Consider the following 24,597-nt stretch of genomic DNA (forward strand, 5'->3'; position numbering starts at 1 on the left):
AGTATCAATTCGCAGTGAGTACCTTGATCGAGATGGGAGGTAACAGCCAGAGGAATCAGTAAACAGTAGGTTTATGGTCCACATTGCTACATCAGTGCTGCTACACTTAGCATAACTGGTCCCATCTGAGAAGCTCAGTGTATTCTTTTCTTAGCTGCGTGGTAAAGGAGGACATAAATGTGAAGACTGCTAACATTACTACCTTAACGTGTGTTTTATTATTTAATGAGGTGGGAACCGCAGCCTTTTTCGGATTTCCCGCAGTGCTTCACGTGACTTCATTCCCTCGCCAAGTGAAGCATTCTGGGAGCCGGCAGCGTAGCGCCGGTGGATTAACTAGCGCGGCCGTTGCTCCTGACAGAAGAGAGGCGGCATGGCGAGCCCCTCCTGCAGGATGACTAATCCCACTGTCACTTCTTCGTAAGGAGCAAATGGAGGGACAGAGCAGAAATGCAAGCTGAGGACGGAGCGCTGGGAACCTGCGAGAGAAGTTCAGGGTCCAGTGAGCAGACACACCTGGTTCACTCTGGTCAGATGACACTGGCTTTTTTTGGATCTTCATCTTCGGCTGCCTGTCTACCGAGGAGAATAATTGTTCAGCAGGCCTCTGGGCTGCTACGTTTCATTAGGCTCGTGTCACCAAAGAGAGGAAGCTTAATGTGCCCATCGCCGTATCCTCACCCCACCTGTCCCACCCTACGGGACATTACTCATCATTAGCGCAACAGAGATGAGGGTGAGGCCGCGGACACATTGCCATGCTTCCGTTCTCAGAAGCGCATACGTTCCGAGTTGGCGAGTTTCCCTTCTGTGGGGTTAGGGTTCGCACGGATGACATCACTGCACCAGCGCCTATAAATTGCGCATGTGTGCCAGTACCGTGTGGCTTTATTTACAGTTCCCTTGACTTCATTACCTGTTGTCATGGTGATCATCATCCGGCCCGAGTCCCACTTCATTCTATTTCACTTCTGCAGGCTGTATATTTCATTCGTCCATTACAGCTAATGATGAAAATCCAGGAGATTCATAAAATGGAATAAAGATCCGAGTTGCGCAGTCTGTTCAAGTTCTTCAAGACAATTAGAGGAATGTTATGCATTAATAATCACAAAAAATATTCAGAATTATTGTAATAATGGTATGCAGATGAATAAATGTTTCAAATACAAAAAAAAACTGCTTTAAGCCATTTGAACTGCATCAGAGATTTTCTCTTTTTTTTTTTTTTTTTTTTTTTACAAATCATACAGTTCTGTCTTGTGTAGTGATTAGAGCCATCGCCTTCCACAGAATCAGGGTTCAAATGCCTCTCTTGCTGCATTAACCTTTATTGCTGTTCTTACCCTGAACTGATGCAGTGAAAATTACTCAGTTCTATAAATAAACCATAGTAAGTAGCTTAGTGTACAAACCTAGCATTGTAAGTTTCCTTAGAGAAAAGCATCCTCATTAATTAAAAATAAATGGGAAATAAATGAAATACAGCTCCACGTGTCTAATTTCTATTTTTTTAAGTTAGATTTTTCATTTCTTCTTCTCCTAAGCAGCAAAAACTAATTCCAAAGAGTCACCTTCCTTGCCCAGTTGTCAATCACTGATGACCTGAGGCATAATCATTTAGTGTAATAGAGCCACATAATCGATGCAGGAGTGTAATTGGGGGTTGAGATGGAACAGGGGCCTGAGGGTCTTGGGGTCTTGCAAGCATTCTACGTCAATAGCAGAAGCTCCCATCCCAGAAAATGCCTATTTATCTTTGCACTGCCATCTACTGACAGCCTCAGGAGCTGCAAATACACAGAACAGTAAACTGCCAGTTCTCTCCATGTCACAGTAAACTAGTACCCGTTAAAGAAAAGTGGCCTTCAAAAACACAGAATGATTATTATTATTATTATTATTTCCATTAACTGTATTTAGCTGCCCACAATGTGAGTTACATTGATATATAAGCAACTATACAAATATTTCCCTTTGTAAATAGTACAAAATTGTTAGTAGAGCTATTCGGGGTAAGCATCGTGATGAAGGCTCCTACAGTAGGACCCTGATTCGATCCTAGAACTTTCAACCACTACTGCTGCCAACAAAATGAACCCGCTTGGGGTCAACTTATCACTGTTTTTTGAATGTATGATCATTAAAAAAGTTCTTAAGAAAAACAGAGATTTAACCTTAAAAAAATTCTCAGTTATGGACTTTCATTAATTAATGTTTAAGTATGGATTATAGAAAGTCATAGGTGTGACGAAAGTTGTGATTTTATCTTCATTTACCTGTGATTAGGTGTGATTCCAGACTAAACTGAGGACTTTTGCGATTTGTTTGATATGGACACCCGTGCATATTGTACAGACTGACAAGCAATCTATTTTTATTGATTTCCATGTTGAGAACCTGTGTCTGTTGCATATTGGTTAATGGTTATGGAACTGACCATCTGAACAGCCTAGATTTCAGGTAGAGAATGGCTACTGCATTATTAAAAGTCAAAATTTGGAATGCCATTAGGTACAGTTTTATATATCTATATAAAACTTATGAAATTTCTGGCCTCTCGCTGAGAGAAATATTTTCATTTGTTATCCATATGTTCTCTGTGCATTTATCCAGGTAGTTTAAGCTTGGTGAGGTAACAAAGAGCTGAAGAACTATATTCAAGACAGAGACGACAAAGTTTCTGTCTACTGTTTTTTCTCTTGTACAATATTTTGCATGGGGCATGGGGGTAATTTTGGAGTGAATTTCTAAGGGCTTCCTTTCAATCAAGGGTGTGAAGCTCAGTCAACAAAAGACTGTAGATATGTAGGTCTCTACTCCTCCTAATCTTTGAGTAAAATTAGTTTGATATTTTGTTTTTTGCTAGTGATGTTCTGTTGATGACTGAGGTTCTTTGTGACACATACCTAGTGAGTACTGTATGTTACTTCGCTGAACGGTGAAGTGCTTTGTTGAAAACTAGGATAAATTACTAACTTGATTGTGTGACTTGGTCTAGGGGAACAGGCCGTAGTGCAAGCCTGGACATACATCTCTTCTGGTCTATACAGAAATTTTAAACAAGTAAAACTGAAATTTTTTGTTACCGTCTCTGTATTTTGGCATAATCGGCTTTCTCGCTCATTATTTCTCGCTTGCCCTGTTACATAAAGGATATCATAACCAAAGCGTTTTCTTTCCCAGTACATTTCCTCTCCCCTCTATCATTGTCCCCCGGTCAAGATGAGATTGGCACCGATCAAATTCTTGTGAGTTTATGGTCAATATGCGCTAGTGGAGCTTTCTCGAAGTTGACATGGGGCTCTTTAAGTCTCTAATGGACCAAATGCTCTAAAATATGTACCTAAGAGGTGTGAGTAAGTTAACAACGGAGTGACTGCAGCCAGGGAAGGCAGCAGGGAGTCTGGATGCCCTGCCGTGACGATGAGTCAAGCCTTCCTGTAAGGGGGTGGAAAAAACACTGCAGAAGGAAGGCGATTCCAAGCCTACACAGGGAGATCCTACCTCACACTCCTTGCCTAGTTGCCCTAGTTACAGCTGTACTTCCAGGTAGATGTGGTCCAGCTCCTTCCAACTCCGGTTTAATATTTCCACGTACATATCAATAATGTTATCACATTATGTAAACTTTACAAATTAATACAGCTGTATTTCTTATTATTGTAATTCACATTATCCACCTTGCACAAGAGTACTTCTACTGGAGGAATCTTCTGGGGACTCGAACTGAAAGTCTTCAGGTGAAAAGCATGTATTCTTAACCACTAGGCAATGAACTTGCATAGAGAGGTAGTTCAGATAAGCAGCTCCTCACTTCTTAGCCATGTGTCCAAATGCAACGTTGGAATCAATCAGGTGAACTACAGCAAGCTGACCTCAAGGGCTGCATCCCCACCCAGCAGTAAAACCCACAGCACACCAGTCGTTAATCAAGCTGAGAGTCTGACCCCTGTTTCACAATGGAGCTGCTGTGCTCCAAGGCTTCTTTCTCGAACAGTGGGGCATCCCTCCCCTCCCCGTCCCAGAGAGCTACAGAAGAGTCACTGTGTGCCGGCACCTCATCAAACACCACCTTCTCCGCAGGTCTGACGGGCACTATAAATAATTCCCCTGGAAGTCCCGCTGAAAATGCCATGTGGAATGAGTGGCTGAAAATAGAGGAGTTGCAAGGAAAGAGAAACAAAAACGGGGGGAAAAAAAAAACTGAGGTATGAAGTGATCCCTTCAGTGGGCCTCCAGTAAGTGCGTTTCTGATATATGGATCGGTAGGATGTAGTTTTGGGTCGGATGGCTAATGCGTTTTTAACTATTGTAGTTTGTTTTTGTTGTGCATCTGTCAAAAGTAACTTAGTTTTGACCATTTGCACATACAGCTCATTTACTATGGGAAGGTACCTTGTTCACAGGTACTAAGGGAAGGCCCACCTAGGACCGGCAACCTTCAGGCGATGTACCCTTTTCTGTCCGTCAGTCATCTGATCACAGTCAAGGGTACACCCTGACCGTGATGCCAGCTTATCACAGGACAGTGACACACACAGACATTCCTAAATTCACACACTGCTGGCAATCTGGAGTCACCAATTCATCCGAAACACATGTCTTTGGACTGTGGGTGGAAACCGGAGCACCCAGAGGAAACCTACGCAAACACTGGAAGGACATGAAAACTGCACAGTACCTGAGCCAGAACCGATGTCCAAACCCAGAGCCCAGGGGCTGTGAGGCACCGGCATTGCCCACTGTGCTACCTTCACATGCCCTTGTCCTCAGCTATCATGGTATGAGCCATGCTAGCAATGGATGCCTACCGAGAAGCAGAAGCTAAAGGCTCAGAGACAAGAGTTTGTACAGAAAATGACTTGAGGCCTTATGTACCCAGTATGGCATGGAATAAAGCCCATCTGAGACATGTGTCACCTGTACAGAGACGGCAGGCCTCTGGGATGCACTCTGCCTTTCATTGAGCTAAAGGCCGCATCATGCACTTCACTTGGAAGCGCTAATGATTACACTGAAGGAGGCAGCACATCGCAGCAGGACTGTGTGGCCGGGTGCTCTAATGAGCGATCGATGATCGGAAAAGTGGCCCCAGCTCCGTGGGTCGCTGTGCTGCGGCGTCACCACACAGCGCAGAATTCAGTCCAGGTTTGCTCAGAATACAAATGTCTGTTTTGAGAGCCCTTGCAAACTTACCACTTGCGAAGAAACAGAAGCACATCGAGAGCTAGCGTGCACATTACTGATGCCTCACATACGTGAGAATGTTTAGAAGGAAATAACTTGAGTGCTCTATAAAAATGAAGTGAATTGAAATTTAAATAACTCAGGAAGGTTACATTTCATTAACCTTTTGCATTTTATTTACCTTTTATTATACTTTTGGTTTTATTCCTAGTGGGGATGATAGAGACAGCTGGTAATGTGGTGCTTAGAACTGCTGTCTTTGAACCCAAAGGTTGCGGGTTTGATTCCCACCTCTAGTTGTAGAAACCTTGAGTAAGGTACTTACCCTAAATTGCTCCAGTAAAAAAACTGCTCAGCTGTGTAAGTGGGTAAATAATTACGAGTAACTTCACGTTGTAGGTTGCTTTGGAGAAAAGTGTCAGCTAAATGAGAAAATGTAGTGGTTCTTAGCCACCGCTGCTGTAGCTGAGATGTGGAGAGCCGTTAAGAACGCGCTCCAGCTTTGGGATTTGGATTTATTACATTTTGCTGCGATGGCTTTGTTATTGGCCGAATATCCTGTATCTGCACAATATGAACGCTTACAAGCCAAGTGAGTAGGTAACGCAAACAGTCTCAGTTTTCAGTGATTGATGTGTGGTCAATAAATGAGAACCACTTTGAATCTATAAAACAGAGCGCTGCAGTGCGATTTCGGCCAGTGATACACTTTCGAATCCGTAACATAGAAGCGAGGGAGAACAATCATTTTAATCCCTCTTTTTCTCACTTCAGTGCTTCTCCCTCTGTCGAGCAATTATATCCCGACCTGACAATTGTGGAGAAACCTGTAATGAATATTCAGCAGGCCTGTCTAATCCCCGCAGATGGGCCTGTTTTTAATGGGGCGTGCTTAAACCCCTAAATGAAGGAGGCTGTAGGCTGAGCACTTGCTATATCTGCAGGACATCTCCCAGCATCTCCCGAAATACTGTCACAGCACCCTGTTCCAACTAGTCCCTTGGTCGAGGTGAATATATGTGCTAGATGCCACACATCATGTCTGATTGAGCACAGCTTGTTAGCTCGTATTTTATAAGGTTTTGCTGTGTTTTTCTACCCATCATGTATGTCAGTCAGGCAATCCCTTCTTTGCCCTCCATTTGTTTGTCAACTCTTATATTGTCTCAACAAGCAAACGTGTCCTGTAAAACCGGCGGGGTTTTCAGCCCATTTCTGCCCTCTGGCTCTTGGTTGCAGTGACATCTAGAACTTGGCACCGCCCTCCCGCTCCACACAGAGCTAAATCTGTCAGAAAATCTTTTTTTCCTCGCTCAACTTGGTAGTCTCAACTCTTCGGGTCGGACCCGGGAGTCTGGCTCGATCCATCGAACGCTCTTGTTTGTGCTTCTGGTCACACATGCAGCACCAACCCTCTCCTAGCGATGTCAAAACATCGAAAGACTCAGAACACCAATACCCAGGGACCATGCTTTGTTTTTAAATTTAAGGGGCTTGACAGCAGAAAGAAAAATCCCGCTACTCCAGGACCGATACATTGAAGTTCACCATCACTTAATTCACAGTCGTTGACTACCAAGAGAAATCTTTTTTTCTTTTTCATAATTTCACTTGTCGGATAAAAGAATAATTTTTTTTTTTTTTTTTTTTTGCTTTGAGTTTTTGCTTATTACCTTTCGATGTCTCCATGTTATTAACAACGAGGGCTGCTTCCAGGTTTACATTCATTTATTTGTCATCTGCAAAAATCATGTGCGAGTGAAAACTTTTTTTTTTTTCCAGCAGAAAGTTTCAGACTGCTCTGATTCTGTTCTAATTCAGTGCAAAGGGGCTGGAACCAACTGTACTTTTTATAACCATCTTTGTTTTATTGTCAGAGGGGAGCGTGCTTTCTAACACTTGGCAAGCTCTGTGTTCCCGCATTGACAGCTTGTAGGTTTAGTGCCTATTCCGATATCTGTGTCGCAGCTATTTATGTTCCGGGTCCCCCAGATAGACTGCCTGTCCTTCGCAACACCAATTACCCTCCATCTCCCTGGTTAATTCTGGGAGTCAGGGAGAAAGAAATAATGAGTTTGGGTTGTTGGTATTTATGTGGACTTTACAGCCACCCAACATCTTTCAGGATCACTGAGCCAGTCATTTCTTCTGGCATGCAGCCATTCCTTTATAAATCTGTGCATGGCACATCTCTGCTGAGGGGTCTTTACAGTTCACTGTAACTTGATTTAAGTTGCATACCTTGGAACCCCATATAGCCACCAGCAAGGATCTGATACCATTAATTATAGCGCTGCTAGAGCCCGGGCAGCTAGACGTAGCTCTCTTCCTGTTTTCCAGCAATGGTTCAGACAGAAATAGCACCTAAACAAATGACAACAGGCTTTTTTTGAAGTACCTCTGAGCAGATCTGTGAAATAATGATGTGTTATTTCACTTTTTGACAACGTCAGTGTGTGCAATGCTGCATGCAAAATGTGCTGTTTGAACCTGGATCAAGCAGTTATTTCATAACACTGGAGCTGAGCTGGAAGGGAGAATCTCCTGAAAGCACTGGAAACAAGGCTGGCCCCGGGACACGTGTCACTGTCCCACACAAACACGTCCTTTGTGGATTTGTTTTAGCATCTTAGGACTGCGTTCAGTCGAACACATTGCCTCATATCGTCATCCAGTCGCATACTTTGGGTGCAGCGCACATGTCTGTTAAATGGGATTTATTTTCTGGTGAGAAACAATAGAATATATGTATTTCCATGAAATAAGATCCTTGCCTGGAACACAATCATATTAGATGGCGATGTGGCTTGCCCACTCACAGAACATCGAACCCCACCTATCCCCCTCTGAAGTCATGTCCCAGGGAATAGAGTTTAGGATGAGAATTTTAGCTATAATTCCCCATGAAGACAGAATTCTTTACCAAAAAAGAAAAGATTGATCAATAAAGTGCACATGGGAATTTTAAGACATTTACCCAATTTCTAAAAATGGAAAACTATAATGACAACCCATGTTTGATATCCTTTTGTTTTATACGTGTTGTTTTTATTGTATTCTTACTCTCTTCCATGCTTGTGGGCTGCCTTACCCCAGGCTGCCTTAAAACTGATCTCAATGGGAATTCACCTGGATAAGTAAAGGATGAATAAATATACGAAAATACCTGAAGGGCAAAGCTCCAGAGGATGAGCGAACAGTGTGAGGGTGACGGCAATTGTGTTATTCAGAGAGCCGGCAGAGCACAAGGTCATTTCTGTCAGGTTAATACATGCAATAGTTTTGTAGTCGTACTTCTGAATCACGCACATCTTGGTCTTGGCCTCCATTCAGCACCTGACCAAAGGATGCAGGGAACATGGCTCCCCTAAGAGACGCCTCTTCGCCAGCCAGATCCATGAACATTATGCAGGCTTTATCTGTTAGATGGCATTAGACGGCAAAGAAGACAAGATGAGTGTGGAAGATAAGTGGAGGAAAAAAAAAACTTGTGTGTGGAACTGTCACAAGTGCCTGTCAGTCAAAATTGGTCAGCGTCACCTTAACTGTCAATCACATCTCCCGCTCCCTGTGTCTTTGTTCCAAGCGGAGGAGCGGAAGCACTGCTGGCTCTGTGTTTCCACGTCTCTCTGCTTCTCCGTGTCAGCTCCAGTATTCTGTATGGACAGAGCAGTGCATGGAGGAAAATACACAACTGGCTCTCTTCTGTTATTCATCCAAAATGGATTTTGGAAGGATAAGAAAAAACTGAGAAATTAAAAATGTAACAGAGCTAGCCTGAGATCCACCACGGTTTGTGTCGACAGTGACGGAATTAACAATCGCCCGGTGTATCGATTCAGAATTAACAGTTATCTCCATCTCAGTCAGCCTCTGCATAGCAAGAGCTGCTTGTTCTAATGGTTGTAATTGGATTAGTTGGCCTGGGTTTCATTAATGGAAAGCAGGAGAAACAGGTTGATGCAATGCGCCAAGGACCAGGCTCATTACTGGGGAACAGTTCCATCTCGGTCCATTATGGCATCTCCGAGAAAATTAGTTGCTCCATCAAGTGTCCACCGTGGTCGTCTACCCTATAAATGTCGAGATTGCGCTGTCTCCAGCCTTCTTGTGACGGCACGCGGCAGAGAATCTGCAATGAAGTCACCTCGCTGTCCTTGAGCTTCTTTTTGGAGTCACAGTCACACTCACTTATAACATCAGTAGATCGTAGCACTGCATCATATTTTCCATGTTAAATCCTACCGTAGTTGCTACCAGATAAATGTACACATGACCCACTCCTATAGTAACCCGCTAATGTCAACACCGATAAGTTTTAAGTGTGTAATATCAATGTGTTCCCCAGTGTAATGTGGAATAAACGTAAACATTGCACATAACGTAATATGAAAAAAAGTGCTCTGGCAGAATACTTGAAATAGGAAGAAAATATAAAGGTTGTATAAAAATATGCAAGAGTTACCGTGTAGTGAAATTATGTCTCAGGCTCATGGTAGTGTTGTCATAATAGCCTCATACCGCTTTAGTACATGTTTGCTTCAGGTTTCGCTGAACTTGGAAAAAAGGCTTCATGACCTTTAATTGTAACACGTATGTTGTACAGAGTGAATCACATTGTCTTTAGTCATATCTTCTCCAGGTGATAATGAGACCATTAGTCAATGATACATAAAAAGTGAAGGGAAATGCTAGAGGGCACTGGCACGTCAGCTGAATGGCACAAGCCTAGTGTTTGTTCGCCCTGCGGTTGTGCGACACAGGTGATTTGTCTACGTTTCGGCCGCACGAGCTCTGCGTGTCGGCCCGCGCCCAAGGTTCCGCAGCTGTCTCTGGAGACACAACATTCTGGTGTAAGCCGGTGTCGTCATGGCAATAAGCTTGTCAGCTCCCATGAGCCAAAGCAGAGCGAGGCAGCGACAAGACGCCAGCATTGCGTTGATGAGTATTTTTCGAAACATCACCCTCTCAGTGGTCCCGTTCTAGCATCTTAATTTTAGAGGGGTTTTGTAATCATGTACTTCTGCATTACTGGCTTGATACGAAGCACATATTGCTCTCCATGCAAGTGCATGCACCATGATTATGATGTGAAAATTCTGCTCTGTGTCAAGGTGGTTGCAAGTAATCTTGTGCTTGTTACTCAATAATATATTTTGAAGTGGGATAGCGCTTGTTCTAGTGGATCTGGACTTTTTAAGAATTCAGACCGAGTAGGCGCTGCTGTTTTACGTTCAAGAAAGGCGATTAAGCTATGTTGCTATTAATCAATAAAGTATAGTACAATATAAAGTATGTAAAAAATTATTGTATGCTATAAATGAGTAAATAAATACATATTAAACTAAATCTCTAAGCTACGTTAGGTAATTTTGGATCAATACAGAAACTAAGCAAATAAATACAATCTGTTGGCACACAATCCTTGCTGAGCATTTTGCTTCATACGCTGCAGTGAACTTATAGCACCCTAGAGTTATTACACCAGCGTAGAGAAGTTGATATGAATACTATGAACCCTGGTGTGATTCTGATCGGCTGAGTGAGCTATCACGTTCTTACATGACACAGAACAACCTGACAGAAACGTCCACTCTCTAAATTTGCACTGACTCCTCATGAGGTTAGAAAAAAAGGATATAAAATGATTGTCATGCATGGCAATATCTATTGTAAACTGGACCAAGTATTTCAGCAGCTGAGTTTTCTGGCCATTTGAAAAACCGCCAAAATGAGGAACACATCGTATTCAACGGAGGCTATGAACAGCAGAGCTGGGCCTGCATTTCTGCTCTCTGTGAAGTTGCTTTGCCGGTAATGCAGTTTTCAAAATATGCCCATAGGCCAGGCTTTGTGTTGGATCCGTTTATCAGGGGAGCTAAAAATTTAACCTGAAACCATAAACTGGCAGTAATCCACTACAGTGCAACATGGACATTTGTTTTCTCACTTAAAGACAAAAAATTCTTTTTTCACTTAAAATAATGTTCCATGCCTACAGAGCCACTACAGTAGTTGTAACATAAATCTCACCACTGTCTCGACACGCTGTAATTTTCGACAATGACGTAAACACTTCATGCCAACATATCTCACCTCTCTCTCCCTGAATATCTGGGCAGCATCATTTTCTTGAGCCTGAGGATTCATTTGGGTTGTCAGTCTTAGTGCTAAAGAGTCACGGGGGAGTTATCATTTCTGCAATAGAAAAATACATATACAGAAAGTCTTGCTTGGTCCTGTCATGAGAATTTCTTTTCTCTTTTTTTGATTAAGTGCCTTTCCATTAATCGGTTTTGTAAGGTAGGGTGTTTGCGGTAGTAATGTTTCATAAATAAAGGTGGTCCCGGTGCGGGATATGTTAGCTGTTAAGTAAGTATGTTTCCCTATTGATGGGTTAACTGGATGTCAGACTGTTATTTAGGGCAGCCTGTGCTGAAGTATTTGTAAGTGTTTTTCACACGCACATCACAAATACACGTGTCACTTAAAAAAAATCCCTTCAGTGTTGTTTTCTCAGTGTAATATTAGCGCTAGATTTGTTGTTGACTCTTGAGTGGAGTTGTAATGGCAAGCAGAAACCTTTTACTAATTAAGAGTTACACTACATTTCCGCTAATATATCATTAAGGTGGTTAATGAACTTTAATGCTCTGCTCTCTTTCTGTTTTACATTTTGTCATTAGTATCTTAAATACATCTGGGGAAATTGTACTGAATTTACCTTTCCACTACATTTAGCAGCAATACCAATTTGGCTGTTTTAATGGGTATAATGGTGACTTTTTTTTTTTCTTCAAACCCACTTCAAATGATAAATAATTGCGAAAACCCACCCGTCTCTAATTTAGCCCTGTACCAGGAAAAAAAGTACCTGTCATGTAACAAAAAGAATTTGAGCAATGGAAGGATAATAAAAGAGCTGAAAATGAGTAATAATGATTACAATATGACATTATACTTTACTTTTGTTTTTGGTATGAAGTTCATGTAATTAAATATAAAATTTGATATTAAGTGTCCAGTTCCGAAGTCTTTTCCGTTAAGATGCCCTAGGCATTATTATACGTAACTGAAAAAACCTTATAGAAAAAACCTTCCTAAATTACAAAAATGAAATGTATCCTTAACTAATTAAGTATTTTTGACTGTTCCGTCACATTCTTTTGCCAATGTTCTAGCTGAAGTCAACCTTATTGATTTCTTTTTGAAATGTTAAAACCTCAATTAAATCGTCTTGTCTTTCTTCCAGATAAGGAGATGAAGTGTTTTGAGCCTACTTCTGTTCTCACATTTCTAGGTCTTCCTTATCCTTCCTAGAGTGCAAACTCCATAAGCGTATTCTCGATGTAGTAATAAGGCCTGGTTTACCGAATATAACTTGAACTTTTTTGAACTTATCCCATTAGCCTGTTAGCTGTTTTCCATGCAATGTTTCGATCCTGTCAGAGAAGAATCTGCTATTACAATTCTTATTGTGCACTTTCTAAATTGGTATCCCTTATAAAATTGCCCTGGCTGACATACAACTTCAAATTTAGTACTGTTGAATTTAATTTGTCAGTCGTGGGTTCTCTTTACCATTCTTATAGCACCTGACCTCTCTTGGCTTGGGTCTGTATGGAATGAAGAACTCTGAGCCCCATTTTTTTAATCGTTTCTGCCTTGGGATAAAGTTTTTTGGAGACAATGTAGATTCACCTCGTTTTCCTTTGTTTTTTGATCCTGCATTGTAAAGTATAAGCTTCTGCCTTTTACAGGCCTAATGACATGCAATACAAAGGAAGGAGAACTAAACACTGCTAACTCAGGGACCAGCTACATACCCACACTCCATCTGGGCAGTCTTAAATTCCTTATCATTAAACCTTTACATACTCCCTGTATGTACTCTATATGTATTTATATACAGTACAGCAGAAGTTCTATTACTCTTTATCAAAGCTAGGAACATTGAGAATGAATAAAGGAGGAGGTTGCACAGCTGGACAGATGTTCATTAGACTTACCCTATACTAAACATGATCTTTCTCTACATCATCACACACGCCATCTGAAACCTCTTGTCCCAGACGGGGTTGTGGGGAGCCAGAGCCTAACCCGGCAACACTGGGCATAAGGCTGGAGGGGGAGAGGACATACCCAGGATGGGATGCCAGTCCATCACAAGGCGCCCCAAGCAGGACTCGATCTCCAGACCCACCAGAGAGCAGGACCCGGTCAAACCCACTGCACTACAACGCCACCCCCCCCCCCCCCCCCCCTTTTTCTCTACATGGTCCTTTTAAATTCTTTCTTCACAGGTATGAATAGAGGGGATGAAAGCACTAAAGTGCAGAATGTACTAGAGCTTTTTGCTTTTCATTTTAGAGAACAGCATTTAGGGCACTATAGAAAGTGCACAGTCTGTTCTCTGTAGTTTAGCAAACAGAGATGTTATTCATTCATTAAATAGGTATTATTAAGTCTCTCTGGAGTTACTGCACTGTTTCTGTGTGTGACACTAAAGTTTAAGAAGAAAACAAAGAAAATACTTAATTCTTCTGTAGTTTGCTGTCAGTTTGTCCTGACAAGAATAATTGTTTTTTCCCTTCCAAGATCAGCCCAAGTTCGTATTACTTTGTCTTGAAAGTAACACTGTAGAGTTAGAGCACACTGTTAGAGTTGCCACCTCCGGACACAGAGGTCACAGATTTGAATCCCTCCTCAAGCTTTAATACTCCTGCGCAAGGTACTTACCCTGAACTGTTTCAGTAAATATTACCCAGCTGTATAAATTGGTAAAAATATTACAAGTCACTTTGAAGAAAAATATCAGCTAAATTAAATGCATGCAAAAACGTAAATGTAATAGGCACATTTTTATTTTTTTTTTACCTGTCTGATTTCTTATTCCCAAAGTTGGTCGAATAGAAAGAAAGAAACCATAGGCATTTCTCTCCCGGTTCCTCTTCTTAACCTTGACAGGAAGAGGAAACTTTACAACAAGGCTTTTCGGCTCTGGTACCAGAGGGCTCTAGGCAAGCAGGTTGTCCAGCTATTTGTAAGCCACCGACTGTTTGAGAACACAGGAATGGCATAGTGGAGACAACATTAGCTGAAGCCTACAGATACTGGTTCCCCTCAGGGGCTTTTTTAATATCTCTGCTTTAAAAGAGATATTACATAATATTTATATGCTGCTGAGCAGGACAACATCTAGTTATAACATTTGTTATTTATTAACATATCTGCTTGCAGCCAATTCCTGGCCTCCCGTTTTAATAGGCAGCACTATGGGTGTGTATCCGTTTGTACAGCTAGGGATCTTCTACCAAAGAAACTTAGAGTACATAGATAAAAGGCATAGATCAACTTAGTCCTTCCCCGGGGTTCAAAACAGGAAACATTTCGATCACAGAACGTCCAATTCCTTATTCCCCAAATATTGCAAATAAACATACCCTGAGTAGTACATGATGTGGTGTTTAAGTTGATTAATGTAGTCAAGACAAGCTGTTGGTATTTTTACTGGAGCAGTCATGGTTGAATACCTTGCATGAGAGTACTACAGGAGGGTCCGTCCTGGGTCTCGAACCAGCAAAATCCAGGCTATAAGTCTTCCTTTTGCCACTACAGGCATTTTCATCCCTGGATGAGTCAACCCTGCTTGTTACCAGGTTTAAAAATCTCATTTTAGGGTGACATTCTTGTGTGGAGGTGTGAAATGAAGAGTTAGAGTCACTCAAGAGTTTCTTACATGTAAGTGTGGCACACCAACTTTTTAAGTAAACACATATTTTAAATTACTTAACAAATGACTGACCACTTCTCTACAGGCAATACTTTCTGGGTGTGGCAAAAACAATCATTTTTTCAACTTGCTGCTGTAGCCATAATATGCTTCATCACACATTTACTTCAGATAGAGGACAGAATTGTCATTCTCACAAATAAACATGCATACATTAATTTTTTATGCCACTTTTGCATAGAAGTAGTATTAGTAGTAGGGGGGTGCAGTGGCACAGTGGGTTGGGCTGGGTCCTGTTCTCTGGTGGGTCTGGGGTTCGAGTCCTGCTTGGGGTGCCTTGCGACAGACTGGTGTCCCATCCTGGATGTGTCCCCTCCCCTTCCAGCCCTTTGCCCTGTGTTGCCGGGTTAGGCTCTGGCTCCCCACGACCCTGTATGGGACAAGCGGTTCAGACAGACAGTAGTAGTAGTAGTAGCAGCTGGAGTATTGTTAGTAGACTGCTATATTGCTACTCCACAGTGTAGCAACTGCACCGCCGTTGTGTTTTAAACGTTACAAGCACTTGGCAACTCTTGATCGAAGTTGAGATCATGCTGTGTGACGTGATGTTGTCTGACCTCAGGTTGAATTCAGCTCCAAAATGTCCCTTAAGAACAAGGGCGCTGTGAAAACGTGGTGGATCCTGGTGGTAATGTGTGAAAGGGCCTTAAGCTCTCTGTCTCCTGCTGTAGACACCAGAGAAGATGAGAATGTGCTGGAAGAGCCTGGTTTTAGGGCTTCTGCAGATCTGTGACCCTGGGACCTCCCCCTGCCACAAACACGTGCAATGTGATCCGGCGGGAGAAATTAGCAGAGCCGTACATTGAAATCGCAGCGCCGTTAATTATTGTGATGTGTTAATTGCAGGGAGGAAGGTCTGTTTGTGGTTTGTTTGTGGTACTCCAAGCCTGTCATTATTGCATCAGCGCCTGACTGAGTCCGCCACACGGTGATGCCACCAGGCTTTTTTTGAGCACTAGCTTTATGGACCACATTTTTTTTACCCTATTTTTTACTTTCTAATCCAGAGACATTTTTCAGGGCGTGCTTTAAAGGAAATGTGTTATTAGTTTTGCCTTTTCTATTCACAAATGCCTTACGCTGTGGAGAGCATCCCTTCGAAATCAAATCTCACATGCTTTGTTCTGTCTCTGAACTTTCAGTATATCAGTCCTCTTCTACTCCAAGTCTCTTTTTTGTAATGCCAGCCAACTGTTTCCATGGTAACAGGTGCTTAGGGGAGCCTCACATCGCCGTTGATGCTTTGGCTGTGTGTGTACTGTGAGCAGATGTGGCAGCCAGATTCTGAAAACAATGCACATTGCACCAAGGCGAGAGGGAGAGAATGAGAGAGAGAGTGGATCAATCAATTTAGCGTCTTCCTGTAGACCCGCCTGCAGCTCTTGTTCAGCTGCCCTGCGATCTCTGTTGTAACAAGCCCTTGACTGATACATCTTGCTCTGGTTTTGCTTCCACGGCCCCCTTTTCCTGACTAGGGGTTCCTGAGCCGTCGACTGAAAGGTTCCATCAAACGCACCAAGAGTCAACCCAAGCTTGACCGCAACAGCAGCTTCCGACATATCCTTCCCGGCTTCAGGAGCGTGGACAATGACGGGTAGGAGAAGCGCGTGTGTCTGTCACTGTGTGCATGTGTATGTCTTTGAGCCATAATTTCAGATGCACAGATGGTGGTTGGGTGAGTTCGCTGCAGGATTACCGGCCTCACAGTGCATCAGTGGGCTGGTTACAGCTTCTCCGAGTTTGACTGAAGGAGGAATATTGAAGTCATTGTAGATATGCTTACCTATTTAATGGAAACCAGCAGAGCTGCACCTTCCAATACGTTGTTTCCTCTTCTATTCTTTGAACAAAAAAGAATGCATCTCCACTTATACATTTGTTCAGAGATCCACTTTGGCAGTTATGGCTCTGGATTGATGCAATCCAATTGTTAAAATGGTTTCTGACTACCTCTGGTACGTGTGTGTGTGTGTGTGTGTGTGTGTGTGTGTGTGTGTGTGTGTGTGTGCGCGCGTGTGAGAAATATTCTTCACTTGAAACAATTTTTGGGTAAGGTCAAATAGATATAAAAGTTCACAATTTACAAATGACAGTAAATAAAAGGAAGTTAGAGTTATTAAAAAGGTAGTACAGCAAAAAAAAGGAAAAAATCTGTTCCACGTTTGGCACATGGAAAGTAAAATAAGCCCTTTGTCCAAATTTTTCACCAAATATTTATATAGTTTTATATTATCTACCATACTGAAGTACATTTCAAAGATCACAATTAACAGAAACTACTCGTCAGAATTGCACTTCGATTTAATATGAATTAACGTAGTATAACAGCGCAAGATGTCAGTGTTAGTGTTCCACAACCTTCTCTGCAGCCTCTATTTTCAGCCCATGCCAGCCGTTTGCCTGGAAACAATGCACATTGCAGTCATTGTACCATATTTTTAATTACACACAAGTATGCTCAATCCATACACATGCTGAACTTAGTCCCAATGCGTGTCAAATGAGGTTTATTATTTCCTGTTGACACATCTGTTCACTAGCCATCCTCCTTTGTCAAGCTCCCTTTACAGAGAGCTTTGAAGACAACAACGTGTCAAAGCTAAGACTTGTGGGAAATCAACAAAACATAATCCTTTTTTGAGATTCATTTTGCGTATGGATTAGAAATACTAATTTCGCTTTCGTCTAACTTTATGCTGGGAGTGTTCCAGCTTTGGAATTCTCTCTTCGAAGAAGTGTAAGCAGATTAGGCCCAGTTGTTCCTTTCTTCATTCTCTTACTGAATCTGTATGCTGGCAAGCAGGTGCTACAAGCACCAGCCCTGTCCTCCTGCTCAGTGCAGATGGATGACATTTAATTCAGCCATAAATTATTTTGTGTCTCAGCGTTCGAGGTGAAAACACTGCTTGTGTCAAATTGACGCCCCATCCCTGTCCAGTAGTGTTTAATAATGGATTGAACACATTGTCTTTGCTGTGTAGCATGGAGGTGTGCTGGCAGATTGGTCTCCAAAGGCTTGCATAGCCTTCGTATTGCTCTAGTTCACTTTCACCCCCTGCGTTTATTAAGTGCTCATTTTTTCGTTACATATAACTGAATCCAACAGCAATCTGCTCTTTGCAAAGGTTAACTCTTAAACGAAAATTATTTAAAACACACAGTACGTAACTTAAATACAATGTCACATACAACTCATGTAGTGTAGTATAGCAGTTCAGATCAAGAATCATTTTCAGTGGTACAAGAACAACACCGTCAGGGATTTGAGAAAGCAACCTTTCTGTCTCACAGACAAATACATGAAAAAGGACTCGAGCCTTGAAGTAACAAATGCCAATTATAAAGTCAGCTAAACAAGTGAGTCATATTATGTTCAGTATTGATTACCTGAGTTTCAGGTATTTAAAAAGATGTCTCAGTCAGCATGTTCTTAAGAGTTTCTGAACCAACATGAAACGGCTAAATGAGTCCAAATGATAGCTAAATAATTTGTATTTCATGGGGCTAGGAGAACAGTGCTAAAATCATGACAGAACATGCCAAGTTGAAGCTCACCAATATTCATAGATAGGCACTTAATAGGGTATTTGCTAAAAACACTGACCTTGAAAATGACCTCATAATCCTTCATCCACAAAGCCATTGTATCCAAGGGAAATGGGAAAAACCAAATACCCTGGAGTAATGAGCATTAAATGTAGAGTTGAGCAGCAGAAAGGTCTGATGTATCATCTTTTACTTTCTCCTGCATCCTGATCAGCTAATATTTGGTGAAAAAGGACTGAACTTGGTGGTGAATCCACAATTGTATAAGCAGCCATCATACTGGAGTTATTGATTGTATTGCCTTTTCAAATGATGGCCTTGGAATATGAAGTCCTTTTACAGCAGCAGGTGCATCTTCATTTTCAAATATTCCAAGATGGTAACAGCCCAATAAACACTGCTAAACTGATATAAAGAGTAATATGAACACAAAGATGACCTCATGCAATCTAAGGCCCACTAAACACCAAATCTATACAAATGTATACTGGACCTTCCGGAGAACTTCCGAAGCTCAGAGTGCAGAGTAGGTTTCGAGTGCTCTCCCTGTGGGGAATGATCTAGTGTTTCACTACTCACTACTCATATATGAGAGTATAACAACTGTGACTGGAACCATTGCTAGTTCTTTGATACTCATATTGTCTTTGGTCCTTCAATTATGTCCACCGTTATAGCAACACAATACTGTATTCATTTTAAAATGGAGAATTTCCTGAACAATAGGTACATAAAATTTTGCTCACTAATTTGAAAACGAATTGGAACTCATCAGACAATACCATGCTTTAGTTTTACATACTTTTGGCCGTTCGACATTTCGCATCATCCCTTGTCACAAGATTTCAGTTCCAAATGTTTCCCCCGCTAGATTGCTGCAGAAACTTTGTCGCCAACCACCGTGACAGAACTAGCACATCTGTCGAAAGGACAAATTAGTTTCACAGCGGCATCAAATTGGGAGGAACTATTTGCATTTTATATTGTTATCTGTGGAGCGACAATTATCAGGGAGCAAACTGTCATATATTTGTTGTTAATACATTTTACAGTGCTTAATTATACTTCTTAAATGAAGAAACAGGAATAAAACATAAGCGATCTTATTAATGTGCCACTATAGCAGTACTCTGTGTATAATTTGGTCAGAGGTATCATAAAAACAAATGTATCCAAAGTGGGTAATGGGAAAGCATGCACTGTAACCTCTGTATCATGAACGCAGTAGGACAGAGTCAATTTGAATAGAATTCTGCTATAATGTCTACATTGTTACACTTACCACATCTCATGTGTTTAATGTTGTGCTGCTGTTCACTTTGTTATTCATCATTAAATTATTTACCCTATCAGATGTTTTATTTTTCTGACAAGGCTACACAATTCTCCAGTCCTTTTCCGGACAAATATGTACAAGAGATAAGAGCAGGCTGAAATTATGACTACATGAAGTGGCTTCACTCCTTCCTTACTGAGGCTGGGACATAACAGGTTTGTTCCTTGTCAGAAATGAAAAGAAAGGAGATTAAGTCTCTGGTAAAATCATTATCACAGGGGCTGCATGACAACCAGTTTACATGAACTGATGGGCAGGAAAGCTACCATTAAGAGCATAAGCTGCAGTTATGCACTGCCTGCAAATAAGAAGCAAAGTCTTTATTACATGGAAAACAGGACACATGACAGCGGTTGGTCTTTATTACTCAGCACTGGAAATAGTAGAAAAGTGGCTACATTTTATGGAACCCAGCCATATCATGCATTGAGGGTGGCGGCACAACAATCAGCCATCACTAAGAAAAAATGAAAAAGCACTAGTGTTGTCCAACAGTGTTTCTAACATATATACTGTAAAGTGATCACCGAGAGTCAGCTTCAACCCCACAGCACTTACCATCAACGACGACGATATATGTAAACTGTCGTAGGAGTCAAGGTATTTCTTTCAATGCCTCGTCGCCTTTTTTTTTATCTGAGGCTTGTTGAAAAAGACTAGTATGTTTTCCCGCAGGTTTTCTATAGGGATGCGGGTACTGTCACGTGCAGTCCCATATGGGAGCAGAAATTACACACCACCTGAGGCTGCTCTTTTTCAGCATATGGGGATTGGACTGGGATCACAAGGAAGCTTTAGGAAGAAAAGGGCTGAGAGGTCTGGCGGTTAAAATACACAACCGTGGTTTTCTACTTCTGTGCTTCGGAAAAGCCGGCGAGACGTCTTCACCTGCGGCTGATTTGTCACACAAATAATAGCACTCACAGCTCAGCCACCTGTGTCGATAGAGCGGGGCTCGGCTCAGGCACGAGGTCAGCGGCGACGGGCATCTTCCCCAGGAAAGTCAGCCCACCACGTGGCCGAGCCGCATGCCATTTTCATAGCTCATTACACCTGCATTACAATCTGGGCGTCATTGCAATGTTTCCTGCTTTTCTTGTCACCACTCGGATAAACAGGTGCTGTCGGCCGACCTTTCCAGGCAAAGTGGAGTTCCTTTGCAGCTTTTATGGAGAAAGCATCTCTGAGGCGACAGGGATAATATACCAGCTATCAGCCTGCCCGACTGTTGGAAAATAAAATCGACAGGGCATAAAGCTAGATATTGCCACTTTTACACTGTTTTTGGAGGGCCATACATTGGTCAGTTGCAGTGTTGTGTGATGTGATCGATCAGCAAGACAGCACAGGATTTTGTTTTGTGTATTGCAGCAGCACAATTCACTACTTTAAAATAGTTAAGAGTCCCTTATATAAATACAAGGAATAAACAATTAACTATTTTGAAGTAGTTAGGTATATGATATTATCTGTGTAGTCACAATTTTAATTTTTACTTTCAAGAAAGTAATTCTTAATTAAAGCAGTTCACAAATTATGTTGTTTTACAGTAAAGACAAAAACAGGTAAATCTGAAATTATATACCACTGTTTATGTTATCTTCCTATGCAAATGTGCACTGTGCATTTCAACAAGGAGTTTCATTACATTCTATTCTTTTGATTGAGTTTTTCGCTGTTTGACCTCTGTCGTAATCAAAAAGTAAAGAATCAATGTACCACTAAGCACATTCTCCTAAAAACAGAAAATAATTTTGAAAATGCATTCTTTGCAACTTACATGGATAACTACTTACTGAATAGCATTTATTATTGTTATAATGATATAATTGTATATAATTAAAATGAAAATCATCAGTGCTGCTTGTATGTGAACCCTGTGTGGATCATCATTATTCTTGTATAAAATGTTAAAATAAACTTATAAAATCTAGCTCTTAAAATAACAGTAAATGATTATGATTTACACACGTGATTCAACTTACCAAATTGGTTTAACCAGTGCAACTTGGAGTTCACTTATTTTTGTACTTGAACTACTTAAGTTTCTCTTCTACATTCATGATTTCCTCTAAACCAACATGTGGAGTTGGTAATTACACATCTGTGTCAGAAAAGAAATACTGGTTCTGATTAAATAGTGATTTTTGTGGTAAAACTAAGGGACGCAATGGGTTCACATATTTATAAACAACACTGTATATAAAGTTATCTATATCTAGAAAATTTCTAGTCATATTGATTTTGGCATGGTGGCACAGTGAATAGCGTTGTTGTCTCACAGCACCTGGATTGTGCCAGAGGAAGCGGGTTGGATCCTCACTCAATCTGTGTGGAGTTTGCATGTTATTCCCGTGTTTGCGTGGTTTCCCCCATAGTCAAAAGACATGCTTTCAAGTGAACTGGTGACTCTAAATTGCCTATAGTGTTAATGAGCGTGAGAGGGAATGTATTTCACTGGCGTATTCACTCATTGTTCGTAGTATATCTAGTCTTGTAAGTCACCTTGGGTGAATAAGGTGTGGGCTGATACTCCTACATAGTGTTCATTAGAGGTTGCTTTGGAGAAAACTGTTTTGTAAATGAACAAATGTAAATTTTGCAACTTACTGACAAAATTGACTGGGATGGCGATGCGGATAGACACTGAACAGCACTGTAGAAGGCAATATACAGAACCAAAAGCTGGGTAGTCTAAGGGCAAAACCAGGCCACTGGGTATGTGTGTGCCCGTAGTACTCAAATGTAGGACTGTTGCAACAGTTGCTAGGGCGTTTACAAGTGCGAACTCCACTATGATGAATGCACAGGCCGACAGCCCTCCGTTCCAGCAGGGTCTTGGACTCGAGCACCGGTCTGCTGAGACAAGCACCCGGCCAGCCCTTCATCAGTCTGCTGTGTTTAATTAACCCAGGTGGCCTAACTCACTATGATCTGCAGATCTGAGATCAGTTAACTGTGGGACTCATTGATGACTTTGGCATTGGTGTATCATGAGGTTTTACAAGGTCAGGTGTAAAAGATATTAAATATATATAATATTTAAATTATGAGATATAATACCTTAGGGATACAATTTCATTTAATGTCTCATTGAATATTATTTAGTATTGAACATTTTCATGATAACTTTACAGCTGTTTATTTTCCCAAGGGAATTTCGAAATGAACCAGGTTTCCAGTAGTGTAACAGAAAACAGAAATTATTGTCTTGTAAAGAAGACAATGAAATTAAACTCCTGGAAAATAGTTATATATATAAAATGTATATATTTATAATAGTGCCTATAAATGCACAAATCACAGACTGTATTCATATGGTGCAAATGACATTGACTGCATTTTCCTTGCTATGGTCATATGATCCCAGTTGGAGGTGGAAGAATCTAGGCAAAGTGTTGAATACAGTGCACTGGATCAGTTTCAAAACAAGGTTGATGTCCGCATGCCTACAAGACCAGTGTCAATGGCCTGTGAGCTCAAGGCCAGATGGCTCCATGCAGGAGGTAGAACAGACAGCACAAGGAAAGGATGGGCAGGTGGAAACCAAGGTTTATACAACATAATAAAGAGGAAAATACTGACTAAGTAAGTACATGACTTTTTAACATTCCACTCCTGTGTGGGAGTTAATTGCCACTGCAATATGAGACACTCATTCATCAGCAGAAGCCACAGAACCTAACATCAACTGACGTGAACGGTATTGGATGACAGCACCATCAAAGGTCACTTGATGCGGCGCCTGGGATTTTGTGTTAGAACATTGACTGAAACAGAACTGTCCATGGCTATGAAACATTCATGAGTATTTCTCAGATTTTAAGCAGCAAATGGGTTTCATTCAGTGCAAAGTTGGACCCCCCCTCCTCCACTTCCAGAAACATAATGCATTTTCCCATATCTCCACCTCATTGCCAGATAGATCCCCAAATTTCATCTAATATGCCTTACAGAATTCCACAGACCAGTCAGGTTTTATTACTGAAATTTTAGTGAACCATATAGATGATCATAGTAGACATCCTCATCAAATCAGCAGCCTTTCAGTAAATATCACTATATCTGTGGAGTAGTAAACATCGCTTTGCAGTAATTCTTTTGTGTTTTAAAACATATTCCAGGAATGAATTTCTTCATGGCATCTGACAGGAGCCCAGCCCCAAGCACCATGAGACTGTTATTTATGTGAAGCACTCCTAGCAGCACGAAGCAAAGTCATGAACGGCAGAGTTTGCACTTTGGGTCAAAGGCGGAGTTCAAAGAACTCTGAAGAGGAGAACCCTGAAGCTATCGTGGAGGTGTTCGAGCAGCTCGGCAACCCATGCTGTGGTAGATAGCTCATTCCAGCTCTGAGGAGCAACTCTGACTGTATAGCGGTATGCGGAATCAGGACAGGAAGGGAAGCAGTGAGCAAAGCACTGGGGGGAGTGGTCTGTGCAGACGGTATGGATGGATGGCAGCCTGAAGCTATCATGGCCATGAACCACTCTGTGCTCATTGGGCAAGCAGCAGGCCATTAAACACAGAGAGATAAATATACTGTAGGTACACGTCAATCAGTGTCTCCCACTTGACTTGAAATGGTGCTTTTTCTATATTTTCTGCATAAGGGTGTACATACATTGGAAACTTGGTTTGTTATATTATACTTGTAATATCTTGTGATTCCCGTCCTGGGTGTGTCCCCTCCCTCTCCGGCCTTACGCCCTGTGTTACCGGGTAGGCTCCG

General features: G+C 41.5%; 1 protein-coding gene across 8 annotated transcripts in view; it reads left to right on the forward strand.

Annotated features, from left to right (window-relative positions):
- dab2ipb (DAB2 interacting protein b) overlaps positions 1-24,597 on the forward strand; it is a 238,349-nt gene that overhangs the window by 125,259 nt on the left and 88,493 nt on the right. For all 8 annotated transcript variants that reach the window (XM_029252910.1, XM_029252912.1, XM_029252913.1 and 5 more), the window contains one exon: positions 16,459-16,577. In XM_029252910.1, the coding sequence (XP_029108743.1) occupies positions 16,459-16,577 (119 nt within the window). The remainder of the gene's footprint in view (positions 1-16,458; positions 16,578-24,597) is intronic.

Source organism: Scleropages formosus, chromosome 6 (genome assembly GCF_900964775.1).
Source record: "Scleropages formosus chromosome 6, fSclFor1.1, whole genome shotgun sequence".
Taxonomy (NCBI): domain Eukaryota; kingdom Metazoa; phylum Chordata; class Actinopteri; order Osteoglossiformes; family Osteoglossidae; genus Scleropages; species Scleropages formosus.